This window comes from Miniopterus schreibersii (assembly GCF_964146895.1).
Source record: "Miniopterus schreibersii genome assembly, chromosome: 12".
NCBI lineage: Eukaryota > Metazoa > Chordata > Mammalia > Chiroptera > Miniopteridae > Miniopterus > Miniopterus schreibersii.
The window spans coordinates 38,313,341-38,338,225 of record NC_138112.1 but is presented as its reverse complement, the minus strand read 5'-3'; the positions used below and the strand labels follow the sequence as shown (position 1 = coordinate 38,338,225).

Below are 24,885 nucleotides of genomic sequence, written 5' to 3'. Positions count from 1 at the left end.
TGTTCACTCTTCCTAGTTTGTATTCATTATAACTGTTGGGGAGGACACATAGAGATCTAAAATTTAAACAGCAGATGAAGGAGAGTGTTTTATAAATTTTATTTTTGTTTGATAGAAATAGAGATGCTATGTTATTAAATACTGCAGAAACCTATGGGCATGCAAAAATAGCAGTTTGTGAATACACTGAATTTTAAGAACCTATTTACCTCTGAAATAAGGGACTCATACAATTTGGATCATCCCTAAAAAAAGAAAGACTAATTTCACAGCAAGTACTGCCTATCCAAAATGTCACCCCTCTCTTCTCTTTTCTAACAGGGCCTCTCCTTCTGGCTCATAAGAAACCACAGTGTGATCCAGTCAACCTCAGCGGCACTTCCCTTTTGAACAAAACGCAAGGGCCACTCGTTCACGAATCTGTTTGGTCTTTACTCCATAAATAACTGGGTTCATCATGGGGGGAACAAGAACATAGAGATTGGCCAGCAGGATGTGGACATGTTTGGGAATTTTTTGGCCAAAGCGCTGAGCAATGACAGTGAAAATTCCTGGAAGGTAGAACATGAGGATGACACAGACATGGGAACCACAGGTGCTGAGTGCTTTCATCCGAGCATCATGGGATGGCAGCTTGAAGACTGCCCGCAGAATGAGCCCGTAGGAGATGACTATTGTCACCATATCTAGCATAACACTGAGCAGTGGCACAGAGATTCCATACCAAATATTGATGGTGATATCAGCACAAGCCAGCTTTGCTAGCCCCATGTGTTCACAGAATGTATGGGCAATGATGTTTGTCCGGCAGAAAGGCAGGCGTTTCACGAGGAAGACAATGGGGAAAACAGTTAGAAAACTTCTCAGCACTACAGCACCCCCTATTTTGCCAATGACACTATGGCTAAGAATGGTGGTATACCTCAGTGGGTAGCAGATAGCCACATAGCGGTCAAAAGCCATGGCCAAGAGAATGCCTGACTCTACTACAAAGGCAAAATGCATAAAGAAGAGCTGGGTTACACAACCACCAAAGGAGATGTCCACGTCATCAAACCAGAAGATGCTCAGAGCTTTGGGTACTGTGGATGTGGATAGAATCAGATCCCCAAAAGCCAGCAATGAGAGGAAGAGGTACATGGGTTCATGAAGACTGCGCTCCACTGCCACCACACAGATCAGGATACCATTTCCTGCCACGGCCACCAGGTACATCAGACAGAAGGGGATGGAGATCCATGTGTGTAGCTCCCTCAGTCCAGGGATGCCAGTGAGGACAAACATATCATAATTGACAGCAGAAGAGTTGGGAGCTGACATGCTTGAATTATGACATGAAACTTTCATCACTTACCTGTAAAGAGAAAGAAAAGTAGAGAGCTAGCTTGTCACACAAACAACTAGTGTATATTTATAAACTCTCAATGGGCTCAGATCTGCTATGGAAAATCTCAGTTAATGAGTTTCTAACTACTCAGAGGTTTTAATTATAGACCCAAATGTATGCAGTAGTCTGTTTTACAGAGAAAGATTCCAAACATTCAAAGTAGGATCAAATAAGTTTTATTTATTTATTTATTTATTTATTTATTTATTTATTTATTTATTTTTAAATATATCTTTATTGATTTCAGAGAGAGGAAAGGAAAGGGAGAGAGAGAGAGATAGAAACATCAATGATGAGAAAGTCACTGATCAGCTGCCTCCTGCACTCCCCCGACTGGGGATGGAGCCCTCAACCTGGGCATGTGCCCTGACTGGGAATCGAACCCCTATCACCTGGATCCTAGGTTGATGCTCAATCCCTGAGCCATGCCTGGCTGGGCCAAATAATTTTTAAAAGATGCTTCCAAGGAAAATTCTGCAGCAAGCACTATTTTCTCACACAATTTACATAAACTTAAAATGATGGTCATATAAAATTTAAAAAATCGTAATAATCAATTTTATTCTCTGACTAAAGATTTTAAGACAAGAAAAAAATAATAAATTTTTGTAAAGAATACACAAAAGGAATAGAAACACAAAGTTTTTCTTATCAAACTAAATGACAGTTTTGTTAGCGCACACATTTACCTAATCAACTATTTTTATTTGTTATCCTTTTACCCTTTTTTCATTAGGCATCTAACATATTCAAACAGCTGATGTATTGTGTTTGTTCAACTTAAATAACTACATAGATCATAAATAGAGATGTTTTATTATTTAAATGAAAAAGTGAACAGTAGTAATTGAATTAATAATAAATAATACTAACTCCCAACATTTTACCATTTACAAGGTGCTTTCATCCAAATGTCATGTGAACCTCACAGCAACCTACTACCCATATTTCATGTCTGTGAAAACAGAGGCACAATGTGGCCTAAAGCAGGACCCAAAAGTGGATCTTGCTCTAATTCTAATAATTTTTCCATCTCATTTTTCATGGTTGCCTAATCAACTATTGGCCTATTGATTATCTAAGCATCAATTGATCACCTACCATGTGTACAGAGACATCCACATGTGCATAAAAGGGGAAAAGGAGTTCAAAGCTTATAAAATAAAAATCCTGCACATAGGGTTATAATCCATGTAAACAAATGTGTCAATATAGGTGTTTTCTGTTTCTCTGTTTAATAAATTATTATCCACTGATTACAGATATGTTTTCCGAAGTTTCATTCACATTATTGCCACAGTTACAGATGCTGCTGCTTGAGAATGAGTGGAACTACAGTTGTAGCACTTGATGAGTACTTGTTCGGAAATTCAGGATGAGATTTTGTACTAGAGTTTACCCAGATTATTAAAAAATATTACATTTCTGCCCTGCTGGTGTGGCTCAGTGGTTGAGCATTGACCTATGATCCAGGAGATCGAGGTTGGATTCCTGATCAGGGCACATGCCCAGGTTGCAGGCTCAATCCCCAGTGGGGTGTGTGCAGGAGAAAGCAGATCAATGACTCTCTCATCATTGATGTTTCCCTCTCTCTCCCTCTCCCTTCCTCTCTCTGAAATCAATAAAGATATGATAAAAAAAATAAATAAAAGGTATTCTTGCTTTTTAAAAAAACCTGCATGTCTATCCCAGAGTTTTCTTTATTAATACATTCCAAACTTTCACTTTAAAAAAGCATGATTAGAAATAAGTAACTTGAGTAAGTAAAAAAATACAAACCATAAATAAAATGGCTACTGCTACCAACCACTTCTTATTTAAACTCTTCTTAAAATAGATTTCATATTTCTTTCTTTGCTGGTCTTTAATTCCTTTTTTTATTGTTCACAGTATTACAGATGCCCCCCCACTTTCAACCTCCTTTCCCCTCTCCACCCAACCCCCACCCCACCCCACCCCAGGCCTTCATCACACTATTGTCTGTGTCCATGGACTATGCATATATGCATATACGTTCTTTGGTTAAGCTCTTTTTGTTCTCCCCCTCACCCTCTCCCCTCTGAGATCTGTAAGCCTGTTCCATGTATCTATGTCTCTGGAGCTATAAGCTGATGATCAGGACTGAATTTGAATAAAATTAGTAAGCAAAGAAATTTTGTCCCTCAGGGAACACAGTACAGTTGATCTCCTCAAACCTCCCCTCCCAGGTACTTTTGTGAAACCCTCCTACCTCATGCTAAATGGTTTCATCACTGAAAAAGGAACTTATAATGAAATAAACTATACTCTTTAAAGAAGATAGAAATAAAAATTCCAACCTTTGAAATAGCCTGAAAATTAATAATCTTCACTAAAAAGGAAATTAATTTTCTCATTAACAAAAAAATCAATCTTTTTATTCAGTACCAGGAAAGAATGGCCTACAGAAATAAATGCTATTTAAAATTTACCATTTATTATTAAATAAAAAAGAGGTTACAAAAATGCTTATGCTTGGTGTCATTGTTGAATGAATAACAATGATGTATAGACATATTTCCATAGGTACGATGCCTGGTATATAAAACATAGAAATATAACTATTATACCTGGGTATTGAACTAATGAATGATTTTATTTTATCTGATAATTTTAATTTTTCTATCATTTGGAAAAATATTTTACTGTTGTCAAATATATGATAATAATTTGATGAAGTTTGTTCCATTATTAAATTGAGTGCTAAAAGTTTGGACTTTCATGAGAAGTTATTTAATTCATGTCATCAACCCTTAAAGGAATTTACCCAATAGTCTCTCTAATCCAAAGTAATCTAATTTTCTGTTGTTCTAGCTCCAGGTTCATGTAGCATTTGGAGTTGCCCTCTGAGAAGTGTAGTATTGATTACTCGCACTTGAAATTTTTGTTGGTGCCATAAATTGGCATGGCAAAGAAAGAGAGTTACATTTACCAAAGAATAGAGGCATGTATGGAACAATATTTACTTGCTCTTTACGTCTTATTAAGACATCTTCCTAACGTTACTTAAAGTTAAAACTGGGGCATTTTTTTTTTTTTTTTAACTTACAAAGAATAACTTGCTGGGCAAAAAACCCCATCTCTAATGTGGTGTCTCAAGCTTTTAAATAGAAGAAACTATATGCCTCAGCTCAGACTTAATGGGTAACTTCAAAGTCTGGATTTAACCACCCATAGAGATAAGATTTGAGAAGCACTCATAGCATCCTTAACTTCCCTGACCTATCCAGAGCTCCCTTTTCCCAGACCACCCACCTAGGCACATCCTCAGATCTGGAATTCTACCTGGAGTTAAAGATTAGAGCACTCTCTTAAAATAGCCCCTATTAAAAGCCTACTTTATTTAGAGGCCCCAGATTGCTGACGTTCACCTCATATATGTTTTTGTGAGTAGAAAACTAGAATGAGATCATCACAGCTGCAAAATATCACTGAGGAAGGCTCAGGGAGCAAGGTACAGGAGTGAACATTATTCCTGGGAAAGAGTACAAGAAGGCTGAGCTTAGAGGTGGGAAAAATTTACTGCAGGGGGACCAGGCATGTAGATCCAGAGAATGAGAAACATGGGAAAGGGTAATCAAAAAAGTACACTATACCTCCTGACCACGTGGCCAGTCCACAGACACAGGAACGCCTTTTGCAGTCTGCGCGTTTACAGTAGCTGCTACATGTCTGTGTGTCTAAGTTCCCTGGAAATGTTCCCCCTGCTATATGTGCAGCCTAGTTCACTCACCTGCATCCATGCCCTCAACCACAGAAGGGAGACTCCCCACTGCACAGAATGAGCACAGGAACACTTATTGCTCCTGGAGAGTCCGAAGGGAATGACCTCAGGGACTTGGTGCCTGGTCCTGCTTCCAGCTAAACTGAAGACAGGGACAAATGAGTGAAGAAAATATTTAATTCCTTTTCTGCTACACTGCCAATAACATCTGATTGTTCATGTACTGAGCAGTGAGCCCATAGAGGTGTCTAGAGCACAGAATTTAAATGAGCACTTAAGATCCCAAGAGTCACTGCCACCTTAATTTTGCATCCTAAGCATCTCACTATCCTCGTTTTATTCTCAGCTCTGGAGGGAGCATTATTTAAGTCATTCCTGTGGCCTTTAACATACCTAGCTCCACATTGTCTCTGCCTGGATGACAGTGAAAGTTCTCAAACTAATTTTTTTGTCTAAAGCTTTACTCCTAGTACATCTCACTTCATTCCAGTTGGTAAGTCCATATGACAGCCAGAATGAACTTTAATGGAATTAGCTCCTTCATCCCTTAGCCTTTAGAACAAGACCTAGCAAGTTCCAAAGCACAAGCAACAAGTTTCTGCTCACCTCCCAAACTCTTCTGATCCCCTCCTTCCCTCTTCTCAGCCTCATCCACATCAGGGGTGTGTCCGTATCAAGGTACAGACAGTTCCCCAACTCCCACTATGTCCTCATTTGCTTCCTCACGTTTGAAATAATGTTCTTTCTGCCTAGCATGTTTCTATTCCCCTGGTTTTCCTGGAGAACTCCTATTTTTCCTTTAAAAGACAGCTCCAATACAACATTTTTGACCATCCCTCTTTCTCTCCTAGCTATATCAGCCCCCTCCTCTGTGTCCTCACAGCTTCTTGTTTTTCCCCCATTTCTTGTCACTCTGTACTGAAATTGCTTGCTTCTGTGTGTGGTTTTTCCACTAATCAGTGATCTCCTTGAGGACAGTAAAAATCTGCATCCACAGCATCCATTACAAAATAGAGTAAGGTAAAACTTAAAAAGTTGACTGTCATATAATGTCCCAAACAATGTGCAAAGTGCCATATATACAATATCACAATCAATCCTCAGGCCTATGGTATGGGTCAGATCTCCATGTACACATGGACATATGAGGACTGGTAGAATTGGTAAACTGCAGCCAGTAGACATTGTTTTACCTCAAGCCCTGTCCCCTTACCTCAATCCCTTCTTTTATGCTGTCCCATGGGCTGCCTCAACATTAAGGGTCTATAGACATTATCAAGCAGGTTGATAATGTTGGTCATGTCTTCTATATTCTTGATAATTATTTTATTCTTATTTATTTATTTATTCCTCACCTGAGGATGTTTTTATTGATTTTAGAGAGAGAGGAAGGGAGAGGGAGAGAAAGAGAAATATACACTGATGCAAGAAAGAAACATAGATCAATTGCCTCTCACATATGCCTTGACAGGGAATTGAACCCACAACCTGGGTATGTGCCCTGACTGGAAATTAAACCCAAACCTCTCAGTCTACAGGACAGTGCTCCAACAAACAGTTGCACCAGCCAGGGCTTTTTATTTATTTTTTAAATATTTCCTCTTCTTCTTCTTAAATTCCTTTAACATTTTTTGTAGTACTGGTTTGGTGGTGATGATCTCCTTTAACTTTTTCTTATCTGGAAAGCTCGTTATTTCTCCCTTAATTCTAAATGATAATATTGTTGGGTAGAATAATCTAGGTTGTAGGTCCTTGCTTTTCATCAGTTAAAGTATTTCATGCCAGTCCCTTCTGACCTGCAAAGTTTTGGTTGAGAAATCAGCCTATAGTCTTATGGGAGTCCCCTTATAGGTAACTAACTGCTTTTAAGATTCTCTCTTTGTATTCTTTATTTCTCCCTGAGTCTTTTTTACGTTTTCTATCTTTTTTTAATGTTTTCTATGTCTTTGTTGAGGTTCTCACTGAGATAATCTATTCTTCCCCTAAAATCATTGAGCGTCCTTATAATGAATGTTTAGAATTCTTTATTTGGTAGATTGCATGCCTCCATTTTGTTTAGTTATTTTTCTGAAGTTTTGTCCTGACCTCCCATTTGGGATACGTTTCTTTGTCTCCTCATTTTGGCTACCTCTCTGTATTTATTTCTGTGTATTAGGTAGCTTTATCACATCTCTTGGTTGTGGGAGAATGGCCTTATGTAATTGGTGTCCTTTGAGGCCCAGCCACACTATTTCCATGTTCACCTGAGCCAGGTGCTCCAGGATTGTCCCTTGCGTGTGTGGTCTTTGTGTGCTATCCTATTGTAGTTGAGCCTTGATTGCTATTGGCACAGAGGTGGGTGGGATTGACCTTTAGGCTGAGTGGCTGTGAGGAATGGCATTGACTACAGTGAACAGTGAACAAGCTGTTGTATTGGGGCTGACTTCATAAAGTGGGATTCACTTTAATGGGGCTCTGGTGCCTACTGATTCTACCTTTTGGGTGTGTCATTTGTAGCACTAATTGGGTGTGGTTCTGGTGTGTTCTGAAATTGGCCTCTAGGTGTGTTGGTCCTGGGATCTCTTGGGAGGGGCTCTGGTAGAGGCTAATGTCAACCATGTCTTGTATCTGGCCAAGTGCCACCTGTAGGAGATAGAAAGTGGCCTGCAGTTGGTTGTTGCCTGTGCTGGGTTTGGAGGTAACTTGGAGACATAGTACTATGTCATTCATTAGTTGTACCTTGTTTTTATTTTTATTATTTATTTTTTTCAGTTCTGCTTTTGATTGATGATGTAAAAAAAACCCAAACATTTCCCACGGGAAATGGTGAAAGGGGACAATTATGGAGGCATGAGTGTTACCCAGAGACTCCACTTGAAGAGCACCATCTGTTAACCTCCATACTCTCTCTCCCTCCTAGTTGCTGGTGACATGTTCCTGACACAGTTGTACCACATGATGTCTAAAGACTTCCTCATCAGGCCTGCCTTGGTCAGGCAAAAAACTGGAAACTTTTTCCCCTAACTGGTAGGCCCCCAATATTCAATGCTGTTCATCACCCTGACATGCCAATATTGTAGGTTCAATCTCTGGTCAGGGCACATACACGAAGCAACCAACAAATGCATAAATAAGTGGAACAGCAAATCAATGTTTTTTTCTCTCCCGCTCCCTCTCTGTCTAAAATCAACCAATAAAAAGAGAAAGATTCAATGCTATTGTGGAAAAATTTTGCTCTTAAGTTTCATTGTTATTGCTCTTAAGTTTCTGTTTTGCTTCATTAGTTTCATTTTCCCTCCTATGAACTTAACTTTCATTTGTGACTCCTGTGGGGAACAACTCTGTGGAGAGCTGGTCTCTGGCTTGCGTGAATCACAGCCAGACCTACAGCTGATCTTCTCCACTGAGTTAAGACTCCTGCACTTCTCCTGAAGGTAAGTTGGGCAGATTCTGAGGGCAAAGGGCAGGAGGCTTTGGGGGAACAGAATAAATGAGTTTCATGTTTTTTACTGTGGTTCTGAAGCTGCTCTGTTATAAGTGTCTCTGCTGAGGTGGCAGAAAAGAAGAACATTGAGTCTGGGGGAAGAGTGGCTTTTAAAGAAGGGAGGTTTAAAAGAGCAAAGAGTCTTATTTGTTTCTTGGAGGGACCATATTTTGCCTAGCTGAGTTACACTCATCCTTTTCATACTCTGTAGTTTTGACTGTCTACTTTTCCCAGGTGAGCCAGAATAGGTTTTCCACCCCCAGACAGAAAATCCCTTCCTTCTTTTCTCCACTGAAGGCTATGAGATGGAGCCCTGTTCTCCCTCTTCATAAAGTCCAAGCTCCTGGTGAGGGCCAGCAGAAGTGAGAGCCCTTATCTGAATGCAATTGGGAGGGACGGGAACATAGGGGCTCTGACAAGGGTAAGACTCTCTTGAAGCAGTTCATTTACTCATTTTTATCTTTTAATGTTTTTTAAAATTGATTTTGAAAGAGAGAGAGACATCAATGTGAGAAAGAAACATTGATCTGCCAGAGAGGTATATGGGAAGGCAGTCCCAGGTTGGGTGATGCTTCATCATAGTCTGAAACTCTCCATTGGGTGCACTGGGACCACGGTTCCTGGGAGGTGCAGGCCAAGGTCAACCACCACCAGTGCTCTGCCAGGATTCACCTGGTGGGAACTATAATGTGATTTGTAGTTGGCTGCTGCTGTGCTTCACTGGAGGTACTGGAGAGAGGCCAAGCTGTGAACCAAGGCCAGGTGCCACTTGTGCTAGGCCTGTTGCAAGTTCGCAAGATGTACAGGGTACACAGAGGCCAGGTGTTGCTTTTTTGAGAGGTTTCAGGAAAGTCTGAAGCATGAGCCAGACAGGCTGTTTGTATGGAAATGTCACTGGAAACATCTTGGTTGAGCTGGTGTCTCAAGGAATCACCAGGGCTGGGTGAACAGTGTTAGACAGGTTAGTGGAGACTCAAATATTGTGCCTACCTGCCAGTCTGTGTAGTGAAGGCCCAGCAAAGTATAACAATGCCTCTGCCAGCACTTCTGTCTGGGAGAAAGCTGCCCCTCCAGCCCTTGTCCTGAAGACAGACAATTCTACTCTTCCCCATATGTCCCTGCCACCTTTTGAGCTGCTGCCCTGACACTGTGGTTCAGAGAAAGTAACTTCAAGTAAGTCCATGTGTGGGCCCTTTTAAGAGAAACTGCCTGAGACTCCAAGAGCCTCCATCATAATCAGCCACAATCCCTGTTGGTTTTCATAGCCAGAAGTTATGGAGAATTGTTTTCCTGGCACAGGAACCCTAAGCTGGGAGTTCTGGTGTGGGGCTGGGACACCTCACTCCTCAGGGGGCACATTCACAGCTGAGATATTCTTTACAACTTCTACCTGCCAGACGAGGTTGTGAGACCCGCCCATTCTGTGGCTTTGCCCCTCCTACCAGGCTTCATGTGGTGTCTTCTTTATATTCTTAGTTATAGGACATCTATTTCAGGCAGTTCTGAATGATGGTTGTTCTGTAGTTTAGTTTTAATTTTTATGTGGTTGTGGGAGGTGCGAGTACTGAGTTTACCTACGCCACCATTTTGACTGAAAGCCAAAAGAACTCTGTCTTAATCTCACCTTTGATCATTTTGAAACTTGATGTCTCTTACGTGTATTTTGATGTTTATTTTCCTTTTTTACTCTTTTTCAGAGGTCATGAATCTGTGCCTTATACCTGTACAAGGTCCATATCTGATGAATATTAGTTGACTTCTCCAGTTCTATCACATGTCCAAAAAAGCAGGAGAAAAAATTCTATAAATATTGAAAATATTTATTAAAATTTACAAGAATAAATGCATACCCTTGTGGTATAAGACTGTATTCACTACTATTGAACACACAACAAATATTAAGTACCTACAAAAATTATATTTTGGTATGGGGGAGAAAGTAAAAAGCAGTAAAAGAGTAAGGTTGTATAAAACAAGATAAAAATTACTATGTTAGAAATGTAAAACAAAGAAACAATAACCATAATAAAGCAAAAGGACTGCAACAGGGCAAGATATCTATAAAACCTTGGTAAAATGCTTTGCAGTTTTAAATAGATTTTAGATTAGGTCTCAGTGTAGGAAGGTGATTTTGGGTGGTCTTCAAGGAAATTATGAAATTTGTCCTAAGTGATTAAGGAATATAAAAGTGGCCAGTGTGGGTTGGGGGGAAGTTGGGCTGAAATGGTGAGATGATAGAAAGGGAAGTATAAAGTGAACTTAACTAGAACATGATAAAGTTATTTGCTGACTGGGGGCTTCTCATGTACTCTGTGTACAGGGAAGAACTTCAGACTGAACTCTACTATTTGGATATCTCATTTCCATAAAACAGACTAGTTGGAATTGTGGGTGGAATTTAAGGAATACAATTCAGCCTCCCCTTTGTGTAGGCCAGGGGAACACAATTAACATTGCTACCTGAAACTGTGTCTCCAAGGTGCAGCTCCTTTTGCTCAAATAAATGCTTGTTATTCTTTATTACAGTCTAAAATTAATTTTGGTTTACATTTTTAACTCCACCTTGCTGAGGACAGACAGACTCTGAGGATACAGGACAGGAGACAGGGAGTGCTGGCATAGTTCTTCAGGTGTGCTCTCAGATATATGTTTTATAGAAATAACGGATACTTTATTCCTGTCATCTCTCTAAGAAGCCAGAATAAGTGAATGTGTGTGAATCTGTAGTAGGCAGTTAGATTGGCATGAGCAGTGTAGTAACGTTAGGCCAGGTGCAAAGGGTCACCAGAGTGGAGAGCCCCAGGTGCCTAGCAATGGGCAAAACTACAAGCCCTTGCATGAACACTCCCTGGATGTGACATCCAGTCCTCAGGCATGTTTCAGCTCCAGGCCCAGAAGGGCAGCAAGCCAGGAGGAGCAAAGCTGTAGCTGACATCAGGACCAGCTGCAATGACTATTGACCCCCCCTCTAGCTCTGACCAATCTGTGGAGACCATGACCCTGAGGAGACACACTGGGAAAGCTGATGAATATTTTATTGAGATCTTCCCCTGAGACCCCAGATAAAAGCCCTCAGGACTAAGGACCCAGTGCAGCTCTCTCTTGATAGTGAATGCCCCACCTTTCCCCACCCCCTTCTTTCCCATGGCTCACTCTCTACCCAGAGCATGCGCAAACCCTTTCCACTTTTCTTTCATCTCCCAAGGTACCTCTCTCTCCCTCTCCTCTAAGCTCCAAGGGCCCTACTTTTGCCTCTGTAACTTATTTCCTGAGTCCATATCTCCTGCAGCTCACTTTTCCACCTCTGTGATTTTCTAAATAAACTTTTTCTTATAATTTGAATCTTGGCTCTGAATTCTTCTCTTATCCAGAACTCAAGTACCAAGGTTGCTGAACCAAGTTCCAGTGAGACTCCACCGGTTAACACCTGGTGTTGTTTTTGCCACTAACAAAACTACCATAGGCTATGTAAGCCTAGGGATTACAAAAGGCAGATTACCTTGTAAAAACCCATGAGCACAACTTCCAGGGGCCTAAAAGAAACAGTTGGTTATAAGGGTCACATGCCCTTTGTGAAAAATAAGGTCTATGCTTACTAACTGACATTTAAGGTCTATGTAAAGTCTCCGTAGTCCAAACACATTTTACACATTGGTCCATTTTTGCTATCATTGATGGGCCACACAGAGGATACACAAAATCTCAACAGACTGAGAAAAATGCTTCATAGAAAAGATTTTCACAGCTCTTTTTATGCATTTTGAATTAAGGAGGATAGTAAGGAAGATTACACGAAGGTGGGAGAAAGCAAGGCAGCAATTGGATCACAGGATACTTAAGGTCATGTGCTTTCTCGAGGATAGTCATACTTGTGAGAGGTCTGAAAGAGGCATTTCAAAGGTATGCTAACCTAGATGCACAAAAAGAATGGACAGGGCTTGCTTAAGGCAAAGATAATCCTACCCCATGACCTGCCCAGTTAGGAATTTATGATCACATCACCCTATGAAGTTACTATCCATAGAACCCCTCTTTTGGCTACTCCAACTAACATTCTACAGCCGAAGTTCAGAGCTAATTATGTTCGGTGTGTTCTCTGGTGGGAAAATATGGATAACTTCTTTTGCTCCTGGAAAAGAGTCCCTAAATGTTACATAACTGGGGAAGTGTCATATGCCATGGTCCCTGCAGGCTCATGTGATACCAAAGGCCTTGCAGTTTTCTCACACCAGCCACACTGGCATTTTCAGTTTCAGACAAGGGGATGTGTCTTCCATGAGCAGGTCATTTCCTCTACCTGATACATTTTTTCCCCTCTCAGTTTCTTAATCTTCTTCAGTGGTCAATTGAACCCTTATGTTTTAAAGTCAGAATTGCTGGACAACCCTTTATCTAACCCATTATTGGATTTCCCAACCAAATGCACATCTTTCTTGTAGTGTTTTTCACATCAGCTCACTTGCATATAAATGGCTGGTTATTTAATTTACTTTTTTTTTTCCAGGTGAATATCAAGGTCCCAGTGGTTTAAGCCCTCTGTTTAGACTCATCTTTGAGTTTATGGGTATTGGTACCGTTGTTAGCATATAATTCAGTCAGTGATAATTAGTTGAATGATTTTTCCTAATATTGTGAGACTGCTTTCTCAAGACTGACATTCATTCCATCTGTTTTTCTATTTTTTTAGGTATGTGACAGGTGTGATCCTATGCATATATTTATACCATCCCCCTCTCCACCATCAACATACATACACCTTTTTTTTTTTTTGTCTCCTATTATGCCCTTGGCATACTTCCAGGCCAAGCTAAATTTTTTTTTTTTTTTTAATTTAAAATATTTTAAAAATGGATTTTTAGAGAGAGAAGGAGAGGGAGAGAGAGAAACATCTATGTGAGAGCAGAACAATGATCAGCTGCCTCCTGCCCCTGCCCCCCCCTTCCATGAGGAATCAATACAGCAACCCTTAGGTGCAAGGGAAGATACCCAACCAACTGAGCCACACCAGCCAGGGCTGAAATTTTTTTCTTTACAAGCACGAGACTCCCAAAGACCTCCTAGCGGGTCTGGATCCCTTCACTACCACCCTTTTCCCCATTACTTTGTGTATTAATTGGGTTAATTATGTTACCTCAGTTTGTCATTGATTAACTCAGTGGGGTAGGGACAGACCTCTGAGGGGGGACAACAAATATATTAGTTTTCTTTCAACTCTTTGTATTAAAGATAAATGATTTTTGTAATCCATTTACTATTTCTATGTACATATCCAGTAAAGAGCTTTCTCTTGACATGTACACAAACACATTGTCAGATGTGTTGTGATGGTTACACTGTAAGCAAATAAATCAAAGCAGGTCTTTCTGATAAAGGAACATGTCAGGATGAGAGTGAGTCCTACTGATACCAGGGGAAGCACTGCGTGCTGAGAGAAGAGCAGGTATAAAAGCCCAGGTGGATAGCAAGATTGATGCTTTGAACGTTGAGGGTGTGTTTGCAATAGAAAAGAAGCTGGAGAGATTGTGGGTCACACAAAGATCTTCATAGAAAAGGCATCAGATCATCATTTTGTTCAGTAGAAGTGAAGAAAAATAACAATTTCACATATAAGGTTGGAATTTGTCATTTGAGATCAACCAGAAATGTTTGAAATTATTATGAAAAACCTTTATACCAGGTTTCCAAACTTCTTCCTTTATTTCTATTTTTTTTCCTTCAATAATGGTCTCTATCAGCTTTGATTTCCACACAATCAGTATCATGTATTTCTGCTTTTCTTACTCTGCCTCTTTTTAATCTTTCTCATCAGGTTAGGATCCCTGAGCAAGAGGAACCTTGGACATCAGGACAGACAGGAGCCGGGGAACAGCTGCAATGGCTTCGGGAATCCTGGTGGACATACAGAAGGAGCTGACCTGCTCCATATGCCTAGAGTTCTTGACAGAGCCCATGAGCCTGGACTGTGGGCACAGCTTCTGCCAAGCCTGCATCACTGCAAACAGCAGGCAGTCCATGATCCGCCAAGAAGGAGAGAGCAGCTGCCCTGTGTGCCGAATCACTTACCAGCCTGAGAAACTGCGGCCTAATCGGCATTTGGTTACCATAGTGGAGATGCTTAAGGAGGTCAAGTTGAGCCCAGAGGAGGAGCAAAAGAGAGATCTCTGTGCGCGCCATGGGGAGAAACTCCTGCTCTTCTGTAAGAAGGATGGGGAGATCATTTGCTGGCTTTGCGAGCGGTCTCAAGAGCACCGTGGTCACCACACATTCCTCATAGAGGATGCTGCCCAGGAGTACAAGGTAAGAGACCAGGATGGAGGAAAGACAGGGCAGAAAATAGTACTTGATGGGAAATTTTTACTTTGCATGTGACCCTAATTACTTTTCCACCAGAGGCCTGAGGCCTATGATAACATTTCTTCCTATGCTCACCTTCCAAGGCCTGCAGGATATTTCTGTGCATTCCACATAATTACTAAATGATGAGCAGACTCTAAACCAGAAGTAGATATTTTTATAACTTGAATTAATAGGTGGAGGTTTGGTGCCCAAGCAAAGCTGTCATTGTCCCTTTGGACAGGAGGGGTAACTGGGCAGCTGGTGGATCAAGATATAAGTTCTTTCATTATTACAGGATCAAGTTTCTTTTTCTAGGACAAAGAGAATCAGTCTTCTCTTTACAGGGGAATGGTGACTTCTATCACCTGAGACTTAAAGAACACATTCATGACATCTAGTTTTCTTTTATTTTCTTCTTTTTTTGAAATTTATCTTTATTGTTAAAAATATTACAGGTGTCCCTTTTTTTCCCCATTGACCCTGCCTCCCCTCACCAACTCCACTCTCCAGGACTTCACCACACTATTGTCTGTGTCCTTGGGTTAGATATATATATGCATATAAATTCTTTGGTTAATCTCTCCCCACCCACCCACCCACCCAGCCACCCCCACCTTCCACACCTGTCAGAATGGCTACCATCAACAAACCAACAAATTACATATGCAAGTGAAGATGTGGAGAAAGGGGAACCCTGGTCCGCTGCTGGTGGGAATGCAGATTGGTGCAGCCACTGTGGAAAAAGTATGGAGTTTCCTCAAAAAATTAAAAATGGAACTACAGTTTGACCCAGTGATCCCACTTCTAGGAATATATCCTAAGAACCTTGAAACACTAATCAGAAAGAATATATGCACCCCTGTGTTCATAGCACTGTAATTTACAATAGCTAAGATCTGGAAACAGCCCACGTGCCCATCAGTAGCTGAGTGGATAAAAAAGCTGTGGGACATTTACACCATGGAATACTACGCAGCGGTAAAGAAGAAGGATCTCGCACCCTTTGGGACAGTATGGATGGGCCTGGAGAAAATTATGCTAAGTGAAATAAGCCAGGCAGAGAAAGACAAACATCACATGATCTCACTTATATGTGGAATCTAAAGAACATAAACTGATGAACAAAACAGATTCTGTGACACCTAGTTTTTTTCAAGTCACAAATACTAATTGTTATTTTACAGTTTCTGTAAACACTGGTCACTTTAGAGATATACCTGAGTTGTTTCCCATTTGTCCTCTATTCAGAGGCTGAGAAAGCCCTTAGCTTGACTCTGGTGTGATTCCTCTCTTGCAGAAAAAGATCCTGAAAGCTCTGGACAGTCTGAAGGCAAACCAGCTGAAAGCTGAGAAGTGGGAATCTGACATCAGAAAAGAGAGAGCTTCCTGGGAGGTAGGAGGAGACTCTTTTTGAGGGAGTCAGACAAAAATTGGGGCAGGACAGTCACAAGGAGGTCCCTTCCTATTTGTTCCCTGAAAGTTGGTAAGTCCAGAGTCATTGATTAACCATTCTTTATTCTTTTCCTGATAGTGGTGGGGCTGAAAAGAAACATGTCACAAATTAATACGGATATTTGTAGGTTAGTTATTCTCATAGAGAGAATCTCTGGTGAGGATGAGTAGTGAATCCTGTGTTCACTTCTGTTATTATTTTGAGCCTTTAACTCTTCCAGGTGAAGCCAATGGCTCATGGCTCTGTCCCTCATGTTCAACATTAGGCAGAAGGTGGAGGTGGGGTCAGGAGTAATGCAGGGAGGCATGACTGTCCTGGGCAGCTGTGTGAAAGCTGAGCCACACTCAGGTGTCCAGTTTTGGTTCAAGATTGGCCTCAATGATGCAGACTGGAGGCCATTGTTTTGGAATGTGATGAAGAGAAAATAATAGAAAAATCAGCCTCCACAAGAATTGTTTCCCTGCTTCCCTGTGAGAACTTCCAAATCAAATACTTCTTTTTCTGGCTCCAAGTCTCTACCTGATAGCCTGACTCTCTCTGTCTCTTTCTCTTTCCTGAAGAATCAAATACAAAGAGAGAGCAAACGTGCCCAGGATTATTTTAAACAACTGAGAAGTATCTTGGATAGTGAGGAGCAGAAGGAGCTGCAAAAGCTGAAGGAAGGGAAGGGAGATATTTTCAATGACCTGGCTCAGACTGAGAGGGAGCTGGTCCAGCAGAACCAGTTGTTGACAGATCTCATCTTGGACCTGGAGCATCGCTTGCAGGGGCCCACTGTAGGGATGTTGCAGGTAAGACCTGGGAATAAGGCCCAGCATCTGAACTTGAGGAAAACGAAGACTAAGTTTCCTCCTCTGCTGTGTGGCTGTGCTGTTTGTGTTGATGAACACTGAGGTTCCTTTGGTCATGCAGTAACATTTTTTTGCATCTCTTTCAGAGGTTATAAGAATAATTATATGCACGAATAACAAAGGAGAATCTCATTTTTATTGATGTATCACTTGCAGTGCAAAAACTTGACTGTGGAGAGAAAATCCATTGTGTTTAATTAAATTCTGTAGGCCCCTGTGATCTAGCCTAGAACCTTTTTCAGATACTTGTTCATGATTCAAGAGTTTTTTGTTTGTTTTTTTCTAATGAAATGAGTTGAGATTTTTCTCCTGTCCCTGTTTTTTATTTTTTTTTGAATAAACAATTATGAAGGATTGGTATTATTTATTATTTTATTATTCACTGTATTTCCCAGTGAAACCATCTCACTCAGGACCTCTTTTTTTGGGAAAGGTTTAAAATATATATATTTTTACTTTTATTAAGTTTTCTTAGTTTTTTAAAAAACATTTCTTGAGTAAGTTTTTGATAACGTACATCTTTGTAGAAATGTGTCTATTCTAAGTTGTCACATTTGTAAGCATGAAGTTAGTCATTATAATCTTTTAGAATCTCTTTCATTCCTACAGTACTCACAGTAATGTTCCGTCTTTTATTCTTGATTTTATGATTTTCTATTATTTATTTTTTGGTCAATTTAGTTATGTTTGGTGAATTTTATTGATTTTTTCAAGAATAAACTTTATCATTCTATTATTTTTTTTCAATTTTTAACCTTTCTATATCACTCATTTTTGCTTTGACTTATATAGTTTCCTTTGTGTGTATGTGTGTGTGTGTATTGTGTTTAATTTGCTGGTTTTTTACTAGTTTCTTATAGTTTTAATAATATCAATGTATTGCTTTAGCTATATTACATACTTTGGGATTATTTACTTGTTATTTTCATTCAATTCAATTTATTTTCAAATTTCCTTTGTGAATTTTTTGTGAGTGCTTGGGATATTTGAAACCGTGTTGTTTAATTTACAAATACTTGGTGATTTTTTTACTTTTTCTTCTTCTCATGTATTTTAAATTTACTTTCTAATCACAAAACACAGTTTATAATTCTCATCTCTTAAATGTATTGACATTCACTTTATCCCCTAAAATATTGTATGTCCAAAATTTTTTATATGAATTTGAAAAAAAAATTGTACTGTGCACTCATTGAGTGAAAGGGTCTGTAGGTGCCAGTTAAGTCGAGCTGGTTGATAAAGTTGGTCATATTGTCTACATTCTTTATGATGTTTTTATTTATATTTATAATTTCTTCGTCTTCTTCTTAAATCCCTTTAACATTTTTTGTAATATCGGTTTGGTGGTGATCAACTCCTTCAGTTTTTTCTGTCTTTTTTTTTTTCTTAATCCTCACCTGAGGATATTTTTTCCATTGCTTTTCAGAGAGAGTTGAAGAGGGAGAGAGAGAGAAACATTGTGTATTGTGAGAGAGACACATTGACTGGTTGCCTCCCACATGCACCCTGACTGGGGCCAAGGATCATGCCTGTAACCAAGATAGGTGCCCTTGGCCGGAATTGAACCCAGGACCCTTCAGTCTGCCAGCGATGCTCTAACCTCTGAGCCAAACCAGCTAGGGCTCCTTCAGCTTTTTCTTATCTGGGAAGCTGTTTATATTTCCTTCAATTCTAAATGACAGCCTTGCTGTGCATAGTAATCTAGGTTGTAGGTCCTTGGTTTTCATCACTTTGAATATGTCATGCCAATCCCTTCTGGCCTGCAAAATTTCCATTGAGAAATCAGCTGATAGTCTTACGGCAGCCCCCTTCCAGCTAACTAACTGCTTTTCTCATGCTTATTTTAAGATTCTCTTTTTGTATTCTTCATTTCTCACTGGGTCTTTTTTATGCTGTCTCTCTCCTTTTATATGTTTCTTATTTCTTTGTTAAAATTCTCACTGAGATGATCTATTTTTACCCTAAATTCATTGAGCATCCTTATAACCATTGTTTAGAATTCTTCATCTCTAGATTGCTTGCTTACATTTTATTAGTCATTTTCCTGAAGTTTTTTGCCAATCTTTCATTTGGGACATGTGTCTTTGTCTCCACATGTTGGCTGCCTCCCTATGTTTATTTCTATGTATTGTATATATTTGCCATGTTTCCCATTCTTGGCAGAGTGGCCTTATATAGTAAGTATCTTGTGTAGGATCCCTGTTCACCTGAACCTGGTCCTCCAGGAATATCCCTTGTGTAGGTTGTGTGTCTCTCCTGTTGTAGTTGAGACTTGATCGCTGCTGGCATGTCGGTGGGTGGGATTGACCCTCAGTCTAAGTGACTATGAAGAATGACATTTACTATAGTGAGCAAGCTGTTGTATGGGGGCTGACTTAATGGAGCAGGATTCACTTTAGCAGGACTCTAGTGCCTGTTGAGTCCACCCTTTTGGTATGTCATTTGTGGTGCTCTGGTGTGGTCTGAAGCTGGCCACCAGGTTTTTTGGTTCTGGGGTCTCTTAGGAGGGTTTATTAGTTCTTGACTCATGTTTTCTCTTTTCTCCTTAGAATGTGAAAAGCATCATAAAAAGGTATGTGTGGGATACCAGAGATGATTCTCTTGCCCTGTGAAAAGAGTTTTAAGGCCATTAAAGTTATCTGATGATTAATTAGAATAAAATATTGCTCAGGGCAAGAAAATATGAATTGTAGTTTTATCTTAAATTTCTGTTCACATATCATGGTTTGAGTGTTCTATAATTATTGAGGTTGAACCAGATTTTATGGTAGGAAAGTTATGTGGGGGGAAGTTGCAAAGTTTGGGTCAGTAGCAGTGGGGATAATGTGTTGCAGTATCAGACCCCTGTATCTTCATAAATTTTATTCATCCAGTGTGCTTATATCTAACTTGCTATTTAATTCCTGCTTGATTTATTGTGGACAGGTTGTGTCTTCTTTCTCTGCCAAGCACCCAGAATTGGAGATGACTTTTCTATGTGTAAATTTCTGCCCTGGGAATAAAAGAGACCAGATTCTTCTACATGGATCTCTATTTTCCTAAAATAGTCTTGAATCATAAATAATATTTTGGCCCTGGTGCAAACAATTGATCTCTTTTGATCATGTACTTTTTGAAGCCAGAATGAAAGGGCAGCATCCTTGTATCTAAATTTGCACACCTACTTGGCTGCATCAAGCTCTTCAAACACATGAAATTCAGATCACTATTAGTGTGGTATTCATGTCTTCTTTTCCAAGTGTTACCATTTTTCCCAGAGACCCTGAAATCTCAGATGATATTCTGACGGCCTCCTTAGTGGGGAGCAGACATTAAAGGCCTTGGTCCTCTCCAGACAGTGTTCCCACACTTGATATATCTCAAACCACCAGACTCTGCAACCTCACTTTCATCTAATATCCCTCCACATCGTTGCAGTGACTTTTCCTCACATTAACTTCTTTTAAGGAACCAAAGTTTTCTTTAAAAAACTAATTTAACATAATTTTATATGATCCCAGGAGATAGAGAGGTATAGGTTAGTTATCATTTTGGAAGTGAAACTTTGCTTCTGAGAGGTCAAGGTCTTCCTAAGTTCATACAGAGTGTACAGGAAAGCTGGACATGAGCACATTTCTTTGGTTCCCAAATCAGGAGTCTACTCACTCCTTTCTCAGATTTTCCATGGAAGGGGATCAAGTGCTTCAACTGGGTGAATGGCTAGGAATCAGTGGTTCTAGAGGGATAAAATGTCAGAGGTGTTGGGGTTAATTTTTGTCACCCCTAGGAGTAAAACCTTTACTCTGAAGAAGCCAAAAGCTCTCTCCAAGGAACAGAGAAGTGTGTTCCAAGCTCCTGACCTGAGTGGAATGCTGCAAAGGCTTAATGGTAAGGAATGCTAGAGCAAGCGTGTGGCTGTGGGATTCTTGGGATGCTGGAGGTTAAAGAGGGAGGAAGATTCAGTTTCTGGGTGTGGACAGAGGAGACAAAGGAGGATGGGTCTGTGCTGATGATATGGGCCTATTTAATGGGGAGTGGCCAGCTCTTGCTCACCTCTCATTCTTCCATGTACCACCTCACATAGACCCCAACCTTTCTCCTCATCTGAAGGGGAAGTAGATTTTAGTGCTGACTCCTTTGTTTATATTTAATATTATGTGTTTTTGTTTTGTTTTTATCATTTCAGAGCTGACAGATATGCGACGCTACTGGGGTAAGGAGAAATCACAGTATCACGAAGTCAACCTGTCCTCATCTTTTTTCAGAATTTTACATTTTCTACCAGATCTCATATTTTCTGTCTAGGCACACACATGCATACATACAGTAAACCCTCGATTTTGCAGACCTCAACTTATTCATTTCGAATTTAACGGACAAAATTTCCTGTCCATATGTCATATGTGAAAATTAACATGCTTTAATTTTAAAATGCTTTTTAACTAAGATTTTCTTATAATTAAGTTGACAGGTTATTTTTTGTTCTTAATTCACTGTTATCTTAACAAATTTTAGTGAACAGGTCATATGTTGGCAAAAACACTGTAGTACTTTTGCCAACATAAATATCACATATCTACAACTATAGTCTACATATTTAAATCCAAGAGTCACCACTTGTAAACAATGGTGGGCAAATGAATAGCATGTGATCACACTGCATCTCCAGGTGATTGGTTCTGTTGTGTAGAGGTGTGACTTTCTGAAGCAGTTTTAATGCCTAGCAGATGTTCAGACATGCACTTGTTTACTCATGGTGACTGATGAATGCACGCATTTACTAGAGCTATTCAGTATAAATTTAAAATTACTGAAATACATATAGAAAACTTTTCTATGAAATTAGACTTTTCGTACATAATTTTAATTACACAAAAGTCTCTACATAAGTAAAAACAGCTAAAGTAACTAATTTGTCATTTTTTAACATACAAATTCAGAAAACCTGCTTTATTATATAATGGACTTCAGCTTTAACAGACACCCTCTCACCCGAATTAGTCCGTTATATCGAGGTTTTACTGTATTTTATCTCTGTAGCATTATACCTCTTTCTAAGAACAACACTAAGTTCTTCCCAGTTACTACTCACTTTATCCTCAAGATCCCTCTACAACATCTCAAGGGAAGGTACATCGTATCCCTCACCCAACCCTTTGATTTTTCTACAGTTCGTGTGACTCTGGATCCTCACAGGACTAAATCAAATGTTGACATCTCTGCAGACCGGAAACAAGTGACATGTGTGTTAGGTCGGAATACAAATTATACTTATGAGACATGTGAAAATGAGGATTATGGTGTACTTGGCTCACCGGCTATCACATCAGGGAAACATTACTGGGAGGTAGATGTGTCAGAGAAACGTGCCTGGGTCTTGGGGGTATGTGCTGAAAAATGCCTTCACTCCAATAGGATGATGCGTTCTTTCAGAAAAGGTAACAATTGTCAACATGTTTACTCTAAATGTCAACCTAATTGTGGCTATTGGGTTATAGCATTAGTGAATCAATCTGAATATAATGCTTTTGAAGATGGTTTTCTTTTAAACCCATTGACAGTAACCCTCACTCTGACAGTTCCTCCCAGTCGTGTTGGGGTTTTCGTAGACTACAACGCTGGCACTGTCTCATTTTCAAATGTCACAAACCATGGGCTTCTCATCTATAAATTCTCTTCATGTTCCTTTTATCAAAAAATTTTTCCATATTTCAATCCTATGAAATGCACTGGCCCCCTGAAACTATGTTCTCCAAGCCCTTAAATCTGTTACATACCTACCCACTTCTATGTAGTGCCTCTTGCCTTGAGTGCATCTAACAAACTGGAGTTATATGCACCATTCTCACCATCTTTTCTTTGCTCTTTTTTTTTTATTTGAACAGCCTTCCTTCATCAATGAGGTGTACAATTTGCCTCATGTCATATTTTCCCCAATATCTTGTTTGCGTTAATAGAAAATCCTAATTCATCATTTTTTATAATCCCAAAGAAAATGACTAATGCCTCATAAAAAATAAAAGACCACTATTGAGGTGACATCTCTACCAATTTTTACAATCTCACTTCCTCTGCAACTGAGAAGAAGAAGGAAAGTTTTTGCACAACTTTTGTATATTATTCAAGACCTTGTATAGGAGTCACTCACTACAGAATGAGTCCTCAGGGGTGTGTCAGTTTATCCATGATGTTCATTATTCATCTAGGAGTTAAGGAGAAAATATAAATAATGTGTACTAAGTGGAAGCTTTGTATCCAGAATGTCTGAGTTCAAGTCCAGTCTCTCCAAGTACATGCAGTGTAACCTTGAATAAGATACTTGAATACTGGCTTTATTTACTTAAAATAGCCTTGGTATAAAAACTACACTATAGTTAGGACCATTGGGAGAAAAATAATGTCATTAAGTATAAAAAAATGTAAGTATCTCAATTTATTAAACTTTTTCTCTAATTACTAAAAAAATATAAGCTGTGTCAGTGTCTCATGAAACAGGTTTGTGCCTTCGGGGCACTAGGGGGATTTTTACTGAAGTTTCATGTTTCAGATCCCAGATACCTCTGTGCTGCTGTCTAGAGTAGTATAGCTCTGCCAGTGATAGACAAGCCTATGTATGTGTGTGTGACAGTGATAATTTTATTATAATTCTGGTTCGCTACCCATTGGCCTTAATTAAGTAATCTAAATTTTATGAGATTCAGTTTCTCATTTGTAAAAAAACAATGAAATATACCGGATGTATAATGTAGAAAGTAAACAACAGAATGCTTTGAATAACTTGTCATTTCTAGCACATAATGAGTAATAAGTATGCTATCTATTCACTTTTTGTTTGCCTTTCACTGTGACTAAAATAAATGACTTAAGAATATATATTAGCTTACTTTCAACATTATTACCCTCGCTTTGTTTTAAGAAATAATGATGAAAAAATTTAAATTCTTTAAATTTTAGCTAATTGTAAAATAAATGTTTCTAGCTGCCTAATCTTTTCCCCCTCATTTTTCTGCAATAATTCTATTTCATTGAAATTGAATTTAAATATTAGTTCCATTTGCTTAACTTTAAAAACTTATTCACAGTGGTACAATAGAAGTTAGAAGTACAATTGTGGGATTTCTTAACAATGGTGTAGGTAAGTGTTTTGTTGCACAGATCATCCTTACATTTGCAGTGAATTGAAAGTTCTCAAGAACAAAAAGACCATTCTTCTCCTTCCAATGAGGTGGCATATTTTCTGCAAAGTATGTTCATTCAGGACTTGGTGGGTTCCCCATGTTTTATTGCATTTTTATTTCCAACGCTTCTCCAATCAAGCTCAGAGCCAGAAAAAAAAGTGCTGTTTGGTCAAGTATTATCTTCTCTCATTCTTGATTGTCTCCAGGAATTTACAACTTCCTCATTAGGAAAATAATTTAATTTTTTCCATCTCCTTTTATCCCCTCTCTGCCTTCTACTACCTCCACCCATCCCCCTCTACCCCTACAATCACCACACTGTAGTCCATGTCCATGAGTTCTCCCCTTTTTTTTTTCCCTTTTTTACTCAATCCCTCCACCCTACCCTCTGCACACACACAGAGCTGTCTGCTTTCTCTCTATCTATGAGTTTGTCTCTATTTTGCTTGGCAGGTCAGTTTGTTCATTAAATCCCACGTATGGGTGAAATCATATG

At 39.4% G+C, this 24,885-nt stretch overlaps 2 protein-coding genes across 2 annotated transcripts; one reads left to right on the top strand and one right to left on the bottom strand.

The window, feature by feature from the left end:
• Window positions 1-369: 369 nt before the first annotated feature.
• LOC308565027 (olfactory receptor 52B2-like) lies at window positions 370-1,320 on the bottom strand (the record flags this gene model as incomplete). Its single annotated transcript, XM_081153794.1, has 1 exon — window positions 370-1,320. The coding sequence occupies one exon, from the start codon at window positions 1,318-1,320 to the stop codon at window positions 370-372; it is 951 nt and encodes a 316-aa protein (XP_081009920.1).
• A 7,109-nt stretch (window positions 1,321-8,429) lies between these two features.
• On the top strand, window positions 8,430-24,190 carry LOC308565106 (tripartite motif-containing protein 5-like). Its single transcript, XM_081153911.1, has 8 exons — window positions 8,430-8,542; window positions 14,402-14,889; window positions 16,226-16,321; window positions 16,942-17,172; window positions 19,782-19,804; window positions 20,999-21,099; window positions 21,398-21,424; window positions 22,383-24,190. The coding sequence occupies exons 2-8, from the start codon at window positions 14,467-14,469 to the stop codon at window positions 22,973-22,975; spliced, it is 1,494 nt and encodes a 497-aa protein (XP_081010037.1). The 5' UTR covers window positions 8,430-8,542; window positions 14,402-14,466; the 3' UTR covers window positions 22,976-24,190.
• The last annotated feature ends 695 nt before the right edge of the window (window positions 24,191-24,885 follow it).

Excerpts from the sequence above, each read along its gene's own strand:
- LOC308565106 (XM_081153911.1), top strand. The coding sequence starts at position 14,467 with ATGGCTTCGGGAATCCTGGTGGACATACAGAAGGAGCTGACCTGCTCC. Across the intron at positions 17,173-19,781 it reads CCACTGTAGGGATGTTGCAG|AATGTGAAAAGCATCATAAA; the intron begins GTAAGACCTGGG and ends TTTTCTCCTTAG. Across the intron at positions 21,100-21,397 it reads AATGCTGCAAAGGCTTAATG|AGCTGACAGATATGCGACGC; the intron begins GTAAGGAATGCT and ends TTATCATTTCAG.